We start from the raw sequence: 12,445 nt of genomic DNA on the forward strand, positions 1-12,445 counted from the left end.
TAGAATATTTAATTTTTATCTAAATTCAAAATTCAATACCTTCTAGAAGATAAAATTAGATAGTTATTCTAAAAATAATAATTATATAAAATAAAGTTTTAATTTTTTAAAAAAATTAATGACTAATTAAATAAAAATACTAATAAGATTAGGAGTAGACATTGAATGATCTAAATAAACGTTTCACGCACAGGGAGAGGATAAAGGAAAACTAATGCAGTGCTGCTGCATTAGCAGCAGCAGCGAAGAAGAGCAATCGAGTTGGGATGGCCGGTTGGTTCAGTAAATGTGACTAGAGCTGAACGAATGCGTGGCGTGATGTTGAAGCGAAATTGCTGGTAGCGTGCATGTGGACACGGGAATTTTCTTTTAGCCAGAATGGGAGGAGCGAGGGGGTGAAGAATTTCATAGAATGCGGCTAGAGAGCTGCTGCCGGCGGTAGATACCGCGGGTTATGCGGTAAGTGCCAGAGTGGGAAGCGGCGATAAAGGTTAATGCACTCAATTCGGCCACACCATAAGTAATAGCAAATAACTAGTCTTGGAAGGGGACTAATAATAATGACAGCAGACAACGAGTAATAATAAAGTATTCTAGTCTTGGAAGGTGGAAGGGAGGGAGGCGCCGGCCACGTCATCAGTAAACTGGCTCGCTGGCAGCAGCAAGTCTCGATCTCCATCCAGCCATTGGAGGGGGCAGCGACTCCGGACTTGCGGATGAGACGGGGAAAGGAGCGAGAGAACGAAGAGGCGCGCGAATGGATGGAGTTGGAGAAAGAAAGTGAGAGATGGAGACAGGGAGGGCCCGGGATAAAGGGCCAGCGGGCGAGCGGGCGAGCACAACGTACGCGGCGGGCGACGGGCCCGAGGGAGGCACGACATGTCCTTTTCCGTTTGCCGGTCAAAAACGTGCCCGGCTTTGATCTCGACCTTCTTAGCCCATCGTTTGGGTCGCGCATCACTCCGCGGATGGCAGTAGCCTTGCAATCCAATCATGCCGTGCATGGAGCTGTGGATAGCGAACCTTCGAGCATTATTCGAGAATCGTAAGTTGGACAACGGTGATGTGCCCAACTAAATTGCGATGGATGCTCCTAGTTGCCTTTGACCTGTATCAACGTGGCCGGTGGCCGGCTCCCTCCGTTTATTTCTGTTGGGGGGAATAAAGTTTCCCCCCAAATGACATAAATGCTCCTAAGAAGCCGTACAACCTCCGACCCCGGACAGCCGAAGTCAGCGTCCGACCTCGGAACGCTCGGCCACAAGACGACCGACCCCGAATCCTCCGACCTAAGAGAAACCCCGATGTCCGAGGACCGTACTCTAACACCCCTCCGGCATTTATTGCGCGTGGCCGCTGTAATCTTCCGGCACACTCAACAATAAATGCGGATCTCCGGCTTACTCCATAATAAATGCGGATCTCCGGCTTACTCCACAATAAATGCGCATGGCTCCTGACATCTACGGATCCCCGGCTCTCCACGGCAAATCGACCCAGCAGGGTCTAGTCGACTATGATAAGTCTCTGATCTCGGCCATACCGCCGACATCAGTGCAATGATTCGCCTGACCGAGCGCCGACCTGAACAACATGCCAAGCCGTACTACGGCCTCGCCCTGTTACATCACAGGTAAACCGACCCCCGCATATAAAAGGGAGCCTCGGCCTCCCAAGAGGGGATTGGAACATTCATACACCCAAAAATCACTGTTTATCTCCTTCTCCCCACTATTTGCCCCCTCCCTGACTTGAGCGTCGGAGGGCCGGCGCCGGAGAACCCGACCACCGGTTCGTGTGCAGGCACCCGGACGGAGGACGCCGCCAGCCAACGGATCGCCGCCCCGCTGCGAGGACCTGCTGTTCCTTCTCTCCGACCGCCCCGGACGGAGGACGCCGCCCGCCGACAGACCGCCGCCCCGCCGTGAGGACTAACAGTCGTTCCCTCTCCTCGACCGAAGATTGCCCCCGGGTCCAATTTCCAGCAACAATTTCCATGGCTCACGAAGAGCATGTTCGTTCCGAATCTTCTCCCCACCGATATCTACGTTTAATATTGATAATTGGTCGCTCTCGGCCACATGTGGCCATTATGTGGAGCCGTTTTGGAGCTTGCCGTGAACGCATGAATTCCGGTTGGTGGGTTGGGTCCGGTTCGACAACGCCGCGCACTAAAATGCTTTCTGGTGCAGCTAATGGTTTCAATTAATTTTTTTTAAATTAACGAGAACGTACTATTTGGTAAGCTTTGTACCGAGGGACTCTATGTTGGTCGGGGAAAAAAAAAAAAGGAAGAGCGCAAGGCCAGTGATGTCGGGACAACCACTGTAGCCACCGGAACTGCTTTGTTGGCTAAGGAGTGAGAAGAACATGATTCATAGATGCAGAATTGGCAGCATTCCCCGTTACGTACTTGAATTTGTGAAGCTGTGCTCGCATCTAAAGGATCACGACCATGTTGCGTAAAAGCAAACGATCATGCGCCTTCTGTCGTAGATGGCCTAGTCATCTCGAGCATATGAGAGCCATGCGGTCATATGTTTCATTCCATATCGGCTATCCGTTGAAAAGATTTTGGATACTTATACAGAATTAAGGAACCCAAATGATATCTTCCATCTAGTCTTTTTGAATGAAATTTTGTATCATTACAAATAGTATCAGAGTAATCTCGGAGCACAACCTACAACACTAGTTTATAGAGTCTGACCATAAGCCGATCGTGGTGCTTGTGATTGAATTTGAATGGATTTGAACCCTTAACCTCACAAAGATGTCGGGGCTTGAACGGGGAAAATATATAAGGACTCGCGCGGGCATGTGTTTAGTCCCATATTGGTTATTCATCGAGGAGATTTTGAGTACTTATGCATAACTAAGGAACCCAGAAAAATATCTTTCGAGCTTCGGCTAGCTATTTGGAATGAGGTTCTGAGTTGTTACAAATGATATCAGAGCAGACCCGGCCCATAACCTATATGGACTAGGACATACAACAGCGCGGATCTACCCAAAAAAAATATCTGTTGGCTAGCTATTTGGAATGAGGTTCTAAGCTATTACAAATGATATCAGAGCAGACCCGGCTTATAATCTATATGGATTGGAGAATACAACAGCACAGATCTATGGAAGCTGACCACAGGCTGATCGTGGTGCTTGTAATTAGATTAGAATGGATTTGAAGTCTTAATCTAACGAGGACACAGACCTTAAATGGAGAAAGTATGTGAGAAATCATGCGGGTGTATGTTTAGGCCTTGTTTTGGGGAGCTTTTGGAGGGCCAAAAAGTACTTTCTAGCCCTCCAAAAGCACTTTTACATGAAATAGGGGTGTTTGGTAAAAATTTCGGAAAACTGTTTTAACTTATTCAGAAAGCTGAAAACAGCTTTTTGGGAGAAGCTCTATTTTGGAGCTTTCCGGAAAAACACTTTTAAGCCTGATCAAGAAGCTATTTTTTTGACCAAAATACCCGTGATAAAATATAACAATTACACAAAATATTCTTTTAATAATTGTTTAACCAATTTTATTACATAGTTGAAAAATTTATTATATTGTGAAAAATTAATTTACGCTAATAATTATAATAATTTATATCTTTATTATTGAATTATACTATAAACATAATATTATATTACTATATTATATTACATTATAGTAATATTATACTATATCATATATTTATGTATTAATATATATTATATTTTATTATGCACTGTTGTATAATACTATGCAATGTCCTTTATGGTTATTTTATCATACCAAAAGTACTTTGTTAGTTTATTTACTAAACATATATTAAAATGGCATAGCACTTTAGAAATGTAGTTACCAAATGGCAAACAGCTTATTATAAAAGCTCTACACCAGAAAGCTCTACTGCCAACAGCTCCTCCAAATGAGGCCTTAGGCCCTGTTTGGGGGAGCTTTTAGAGGGCCAGAATCCAAAAGTACTTTTAGATGAAAAACTGTGTTTGGTAAATTTTTCAAAAAGCTGTTTCAGCTTTTGCGGAAAGCTGAAAACAGCTTTTGAGAGGAAGCTCCAATTTGGAGCTTTTGGGAGGAAGCTGTTTCAGCTTTTTCGAAAAGCTGTATTTTTGACAAAAATGTCCATATTAAAATAACATATTAATGTATTATATTACATTACATTATAATACATTAATATGTTATTTTAAATAATTTAATATTATGTTATATTATAAGAAATTAATTTATACTAATAATTATAATAGTTTATACTTTTATTATTGTATTATACTATAAATATAATATATATTACATTATATCATAATCATTAATATGTTATGTTAAATAATTTAATATTATGTTATATTACCAAATATTAATTTACTCTAATAATTATATCACTATTATGCTATATCAACATAATATTATTTTATATTACAATAATATTATACTATATCATATATTTATGTATTAATTTATGTTATGTTTTATTATGTTCTGTTATATAATACTATGCAATGTCCTTTATGGTAATTTTGTCATACAAAAGTACTTTTCCAGTTTGTTTACCAAACACAAAACAAAATACCACAGCACTTTACGAATGTAGTTACCAAACAGCAAACAGCTTTTTATAACAGCTCTACTTCAGACAGCTCTAATTTCAACAGCTCTACTTCTAACAGCTCTACTGCCAACAACTTTCCCAAACAGGGCCTTAGTCTCATATTAGTTATTTACTGGATAGATATTGGGTACTTATATAAAATTAAGAAATCCAAATAAGACCTTTCAGCTGACCTTTTTGGGTGTGGTCCAACATTGTTATAAATGGCATTAGAGCGAACTCGACCCAAAGCCTATGTGGACTAGAAGACATTGCAGCACGAGTTCATAGAGGCTGACTATCGGCTAATTGTGGTGCTTGTGATTAAATTTGAATGGATTTGAACCTTTAGCCTCATAAGAACGTTAGGGCTTAAACAGGAAGAGTATGTGAAAACCCATGCGGGTGTGTATTTAATCCCACATCGGTTATTCATCGAGGAGATCTTGGGTACTCGTACATGACTAAAAAATCCAAAAAATACCTTTCAGTTAGCCATTTCAGGTGAGATCTTGAGTTATTACATAAACATACATCAAGTATCTGTCGTATCAAAATAGATATATCGCAAACACCAGCAAGTAAAACCTTTTGTTTAACATTGGTTCATGTATTTTATCCATTCCTCTTTATCACAAATCTAGATTTGATAACAATTTACTTTTCAATTTTGGACTAACCAAGATCATGCCCCAATCTATAATTGATAAACAAAATTATACACGTAAGCTCGTAGAAGGTATCCCACCTATAAGCTTATAAAGGCTATCTCACTATGAGGCTAGTCTAAACCACTTTTTATTCATCTGAAAATAACATGTTATTTTTGTCAAATCACTTCTAATTTAACAGTGCATTGCTCGCATTTTTAAGGTAATCCGAATCATAGTTCATATAATCATAACTTCAATGGCTGACACCACATATAATAAACATATAAATATTTTCATACTGAAAATGATATATGTTGCTGGAAATTGGACTCGGGGGCGGTCGTCGGTCGAGGAGGGGGAGCGGCAGGTGGACACAGGGGAGTGGCGGTCCGTCGGCGGGCGGCGTCCCCCGTCGGGGTGCCCGCAAAAAAGCCGATGGCCGGGTTTTCCGGCGCCGGCCCTCCGATGCTTAAGTCAGAGGGGGGGCAATCTGTGTTTAAAGGAGAAAGAGAAGAACAGTATCTTTTGAGTTTTCTGTCTCCAACCCCCCTTTGAGAAGCAAGGGTTACCTTTTATAGAGGGGTCGGTTTACCTGTGATGTGATGGGGCGAGACCTTCGTACGGCTCGGCATGTTGCTTGGACTGGCACATGATCGGGTGAATCATTGCATTGATGTCGGAGATGAGGCCGTCGTACGACCCGAGCTGGCACGCGATCAGGTGAATCATTGCATTGATGTCGGGGGTAAGGCCGAGATCAGAGACTTATCACGGTTGACTGAACTCCGCTGAGCTGATTTACCGTGGAGAGCCGTGGGTCCGTAGATAATAGGAGCCATGCGCATTAATTGTTGAGTAGGCCGGAGATTCGCATTAATTGATGAGTGAACCGGGGATTCGCATTAATTGTAGAGTGAACCGGAGATTCGTATTAATTGTTGAGTGAACCGGGGGTTTGCAGAGGTCATGCGCAATAAATGCTGGGGCAGTGGCAGGATATGGCCCTCGGCCGGGCCTCGGAGGGGTACGGCCGTAGTAGGTGGTCGACAAGGACAGACCTCTGGGTCGGAAATTCTCCAGGTCGGAGGTTCTGAGGTCGGACGTTCCAAGGTCGGACGCCGACTTCGGTTGTCCAAGGTCAGCAGCTATGCGGCTTCTTAGGGGCGGGGTTACTATATTGCTGGGGGAAAACCGTATTCCCCCAACACTACCCCCCGACTTCCGAGTTCGAGCAGCTTGCGAGCTCGGACGCGGGAAGTAGAAATTGTCACTGTGGTTATTGAGGTCGAAGGGGATCACGTCCGCACCTTTACGCGTCTTGGAGCTTTTATAACGGAGTCTGCGCCCTTTGGCACTTCGAGGTCGCTTTAGACGGCGAACTTATAACAGGGTCTACGTCCTTACGCATCCCGAAGCAGCTACAACGGGGATTGCGCCCTTTGGATCTCCGAGATCGCGTCGTACGGCGTACTCATGATGAGGGTCCCTGGGCCCGATGGGGCGGCGCCTCGATCTCGTGGTCGAGGCCCCTACTTATAAATAGGTATGCCGTTTCGCGCTTCAAAATGAACACGCGGCATGATCCGAGGTCGGATGTTTCTGATCTCGTATTGGCAGGATAGGGATTTGGGGAGGCTGAGGTTATACCGATGTTCCACGTGTCCCTGAGGCTTATTAAATGAAGGGAGCGGGGGTGACGTCCGCTCGTCTTTCAAGGTGGTCCGATTTTGCGGACCCATGATGAGGCCGTGAGATCCGATAGGACGGCGCTTCGATTTTGTACCCAACTTATTGATCTGGAGTGAATGCGGTGCTTCGGCTTCCGAGGCCGACACGTGGCGCCATCCAGACGGGGGGTGGGAACTGAACCCGCCGATCTGGGCCGTTAGGGGGGTCTATATAAACCCCACGAATCTGCCCTAAGAGTTCCATTTGGTTGCCTTTCATTTTGCCGTTTCCTCCTTCATCCTACCTTTCGACCAAATCTTGCCGGCGGCGCCCGGAGCGATTTCCGGCGACTTTTCCGTAGGTTTCCACCCTGTGTTAGCTAGGGTTCCTCTTCCTCTTCCTCCTTACTCCCTTTATCTTTAGTTTATTTCATTTCTCTGTAAAATGGGTCTCGGTCCAGAGGAAGTAGGGTCGAGTTTGTCGGGGGAGGAGTTGGAGTTAATCCGCTCCCGGTTCTTCTTCCAGCCCGGGTTTCGTCTCGAAACTGTGGGACCGGAGGATAGGGCGGCGCGGCCGCCCCCAGGTCGGATCGCGATCCACCGCGAGACGCTCTAGGCCGGCCTGCGGTTCTCTGTTCACGAGTTCGTGAACAATTTGCTGGTAGAGTATCAACTCGTCCCAGCACAGCTTGCTCCGAACTCGTGGAGGACCATAATCGGGTTCTTGTCCTTGTGTCTTGCGCACGGGATTCCGACCTCGGTGAGTGTTTTCCGCCGGTGTTGTTTATTAAAGAAAAATCCGGCGGATGCGGGGTGGCTATACTTCGCCTTTCGGGGCGGTATGTCACTCTTTCAGGGCGCCCCTTCCTCTATTCATGAGTGGAAGGGGAAATTTTTCTTTCTTGCGTCCGAGGTGCCGTGGGGGTTCAACCCGAGGTGGGGGCACCCTCGGTTGAAGGCTCTCAACAGGCTCTCCGAGCCCTCGGGGAGGGAGCTGAGGGTCTTGGACTCCCTACGGGCCCTCGGGAAGGGATTCACCTAACCGAGCTCCTACGGGAGGACGCCTTGGCGAGCGTGGGCTTGAGTTCGGCGCGCCCTGAGGGTAAGAGTAGTCGCATCGCTTTGTTTTTATCTGTTTTCTCTTTTCACTAACATTGGTCTGACACTTGAGAAAATTTTTGGTTTCAGACATCCCCCACATGCCGACCAACAACACGTCCCTCTTCTTTCGATTGAAGAGGCGGGAGGCCGAGGCCGGGGGGGCTATTCCCTAACCTCGGAAGAAGTCGAGGTCGGTCGGTGCTTCCACATCGGCCGGGACGGGAGGCCCAGAGGCGGGGGCCCCCACAATTGATCAGGGCCCGTAATCCGCTTACAGCGCCCGGGGCCTGAGCCGACCAGAGGCCCCGAAGTCAGAGGCCCCGAAATCCCTAGCTCGGACGAGCCGAGCTCTTCAAGGGTTTTTAGGGAGGAGTCGGCCGAGCCAGGATCCCCACTCCTCGAGGGGAGCTCGGCCATCCACGACGCCGATGTCGCACGCGCTGTATTTCGGCGTGCGATGCTTCCAGCGGACCGGGCCGAGTTTCGGAACTTGCCGCTGGAAGAGGTTGTCAACGGTACTTACCGCAATACCGCTCGGATAAGCTACTTTCCTAATTTTCCTTAGACTACTGGAGAATATGTTATGTTTTTCAACTCGTAATCGCTTTACCCTTTTTCTCTTGCAGCATATCCACGAAGTCGACACCCTGGTATTCATTGCCCAAGGGTGTCAAGAAGAGACTCGGCAAGTCAGCCGGCAATTGGAGCTGGCTAAGAAGAAGATTGCCGAGTTGGGGGCGACGCTGGCCGAGGCTGAGGCGCGGAGGGAGGCCACTGAGGCCGGGCGCCTAGCTATGGTCGAGGTGCTTGAGGAAGAAAGGGCTGCCCACTCCTTGGCCAAGTCAGCTCTGCGCGCCTCGGAGGCGCGCCTGGGGGAGGTCCACTCCGAGGTCGCGGGCCTCAGGTACGAGGGCGGGGTCCTGCGCCTCAAGATCGAGCAACTGGAGGCTCGAGAAAGGGGCGCACTCGAGCGGGCCGAACATGCCGTAGACTCCTTCAAAGAATCGGAGGAGTTTCGCGATATGTTAGAGGAGAAAACCGTCGACGGGTTCCTCCGGGGCTTCGACAACTTCCGAAAGCAGATGGCCCGGATCTGCCCCCAGTTCGATCTTTCGATGATTCATCCGAGGATGAGGCTGGGTTACAGCTCCGATTCGGATGACGTTCCCGCCGCCCAGGCATCCGAGGCGGAGTCGGCTGAGTTGGACGCAGCCGAGCCTGCGACGGCGGTGGCCGAGTTGGAGGGCGTTCCCGAGGCACCCGCCGAGGCCCCTGCCGCAGACCCCGAGCCCGTGCCCGCCGAAGACCCTCCAGTCATCGCCATAGATGACCCCGAGGGTGATGCCGACGCGACTGCCGCCCCTTAGGACTTAGATTTATTTCTTCTTTCCATTGTAATCGAGGTCGGCCTTCAAGTTTTTGAATGGTCGACCTCCAATTCTGTACTTAGCCTTTTGGCATTTCATCAATGAAAAATTCCTTTTGTCACTTCATGTTTATCTCTCTTTGTCTTTCTTTGTTGTAAACGAGGCCGGGATTTTAACTTATTGTTTTACCGAGCTACTTGATAAAGGCATGTTCTTTTTTTATTATGTTCCGCTTTCCTGAGTTCAGATTACACTAGCCAGAGGGAGCTCTGAGCTTAGATTTTTAGGAAACTTTCCTAAGTCCTGCAGCTCGGACTTGAAGATTACAGAAGTCGCCATGTTTGGCTTTTGGATTCTTGAGGCACCGAGCTCGGGCCTCAGGCCTCCGAGCGGGGCCGTACTAGACTTGCATAGGCCGCTATCTGGGGGTCTCGCCGAGCTTTCGTGCTCGGCTTTTGGACCATAGGTCTATAGAAGGGTTAGTGCTGTCCCCCGAAGAGGAGCCGATAATCAAATCGACGCCAGGGCTTTCATAGTTATCGCCCTCGGACCCAGCCGAGGTTTTGGCGAGCGGAGTCGAAACTTGTAGAGGATACCTCGGTTTTCTTGAGCTCAATCAGTACGCCCGCGGTCGAGGTTATCTTCATAGGTCGATATTGGAGTCTGTGTATGGGGGCCGAATTGGGCCCTTGTTTACGAAGACTTACATAAGTTGTCGTGGAGGTTCAGTAGATGGAGCATGCATAAGGTCAGTGGGAGATTAGTCTTAAACCGACTTGTAGGAGCAATCCGACCTTGGCCAAAATAAGGTCTCGACTTTAATCGAGATTTTGCTGGCAACACGCAGATAAATATAACAAGGTGAGCATCGAGTGGGATGTACCTTTTGCACTTCCAAAGTTGCGCTCCTCGCAGTGGAGTAGGTTGCCTTATTTCCTCGCCAACTTTTCGGAATCATTCTTTGACCTTCGGAGAACTCGGGCTTCTCTTGGGCCCGATGGCGCCCGCCGAGGTTGAAGGGGTTTGGGAATGCTCCATTAATCTGCGACTCTTTCCGAGGTCGAGGGAGTTTGGGACTCCACGGTCGACCCTCGGGGCATCCCGACCTTAGTCGAGGAATCGTACGTCAGGTCGATGGGTCTGGAAACGCTCTATCGACCTGCGACGCTTCCCGAGGTCGAGGGAGTTTGGGACTCTACGGTCGACCCTCGGGGCATGCCGACCTTAGTCGAGGAATCGTACGTCAGGTCGATGGGTCTGGGAACGCTCTATCGACCTGCGATACACCCCGAGGTCGAGGGAGTTTGGGACTCTACGGTCGAACCTCGGGGCATCCCGACCTTAGTCGAGGAATCGTACGTCAGGTCGATGGGTCTGGGAACGCTCTATCGACCTGCGACGCTTTCCGAGGTCCAGCGAGTTTGGGACTCTACGGTTGACCCTCGGGGCATCCCGACCTTAGTCGAGGAATCGTACGTCAGGTCGATGGGTCTAGGAACGCTCTATCGACCTGCGACGCTTTCCGAGGTCGAGGGAGTTTGGGACTCTACGGTCGACCCTCGGGGCATCCCGACCTTAGTCGAGGAATCGTACGTCAGGTCGATGGGTCTGGGAACGCTCTATCGACCTGCGACGCTTTCCGAGGTCGAGGGAGTTTGGGACTCTACGGTCGACCCTCGGGGCATCCCGACCTTAGTCGAGGAATCGTACGTCAGGTCGATGGGTCAGGGAATGCTCTATCGACCTGCGACGCTTTCCGAGGTCGAGGGAGTTTGGGACTCTACGGTCGACCCTCGGGGCATCCCGACCTTGTCAGAGAATCGTACATCAGGTCGATGGGTCTGGGAATACTCTATCGACCTGCGACGCTTTCTGAGGTCGAGGATGTTTGAGACTCTACGGTCGACCCTCGGGGCATCCCGACCTTGTCGGAAAATCTTGCGTCAAGTCGATACTTTATCGTCCTGCGATACTTTCCGAGGTCGAGGGAGTTTGGGACTCTACGGTCGAGCCTCGAGGCATCCCGATCTTAATCGAGGAATCTGAGGATCACAAACGACCCAACATTAGAAGAAATAATCATAATTATTGGAATGGACGAATCATTTGTAAAAAGGAGACTGAGTCCATGTTTCTGATTGTCTTGAACCCTAGGGGTTTCATTGGTAGTACATTCGTAGATTCTCGGAGTTCCAGCTTCGCGGAATTGGAGTCCTTTCGAGGGATTTCAACTTGTATGCTCCGGATCGTTGTACTCGGGCGATTTGATACGGCCCTTCCCAATTTGGGACGAGCTTTCCCTGCTCAGTTGGCTGAGAAGCCTCGGCTCTCCTGAGGACGAGGTCCCCTACTTTGAAGAGCTTGGGCTTGGCTCTGGAGTTATAGTATTGGGCCGTTTTCTGTTGGTATCTTGCCATACGGACCCGGGCGACCTCTCGTGTCTCTTCAACGAGATCTAGATTACTCCTGAGTTGGAAAGAGTTGGAGTCGGGGTCGTAGTGCTCCACCCTTGAAGAAGGGAGGCCGATTTTCAGCGGGATGACAGCCTCTGTGCCATACGCTAGGTTGAAGGGGGTCTCTCCTGTGGGCAATCGGAACGTGGTCCGGTATGCCCAGAGGACGTTGTACAAGTCCTCGATCCACTGTCCTTCGAATCGATCAAGCCTGGCCTTGAGTCCCTGCAAAATGGTACGATTAGTTACTTCAGTTTCTCCGTTTGTCTGGGGATGGGCGACCGAGGTGAAGCGGTGGTCGATGCCGAGCTCGGAGCAAAATTATCTGAAGTGGACGTTGTCGAACTGCCGACCATTGTCAGATATAAGGATTCGGGGGAGTCCGAATCTGTAGATTATGGACTTCCACACGAAGTCCTGCATCTTTTGCTCAGTGATCCAGGCTACAGGTTCAGCTTCAACCTATTTAGTAAAGTAGTCGATGGAGATGACCAAAAATTTTCTTTGCCCGGTGGCCAGAGGAAAGGGCCCCAGAATATCGATCCCCCACTGGGCAAACGGCCCGGGGGCGATGATTGAAGTTAGCAGGGCCGAAGGTCGGCGTTCCGTTGGCACCGGTCGCAC

General features: G+C 48.8%; 1 protein-coding gene across 1 annotated transcript; it reads left to right on the forward strand.

Moving 5' to 3' along the window:
• Positions 1–8,429: 8,429 nt before the first annotated feature.
• On the forward strand, positions 8,430–9,368 carry LOC120112210 (tropomyosin-1, isoforms 33/34-like). The gene is made up of 2 exons (XM_039131072.1): positions 8,430–8,516; positions 8,628–9,368. Exons 1-2 carry the CDS (start codon positions 8,430–8,432, stop codon positions 9,366–9,368), a joined length of 828 nt encoding a protein of 275 aa, XP_038987000.1.
• The last annotated feature ends 3,077 nt before the right edge of the window (positions 9,369–12,445 follow it).

Source organism: Phoenix dactylifera, chromosome 10 (assembly GCF_009389715.1).
Source record: "Phoenix dactylifera cultivar Barhee BC4 chromosome 10, palm_55x_up_171113_PBpolish2nd_filt_p, whole genome shotgun sequence".
NCBI lineage: Eukaryota > Viridiplantae > Streptophyta > Magnoliopsida > Arecales > Arecaceae > Phoenix > Phoenix dactylifera.

Excerpts from the sequence above, each read along its gene's own strand:
- LOC120112210 (XM_039131072.1), top strand. The coding sequence starts at position 8,430 with ATGTCGCACGCGCTGTATTTCGGCGTGCGATGCTTCCAGCGGACCGGG. Across the intron at positions 8,517-8,627 it reads GCTGGAAGAGGTTGTCAACG|CATATCCACGAAGTCGACAC; the intron begins GTACTTACCGCA and ends TTTCTCTTGCAG.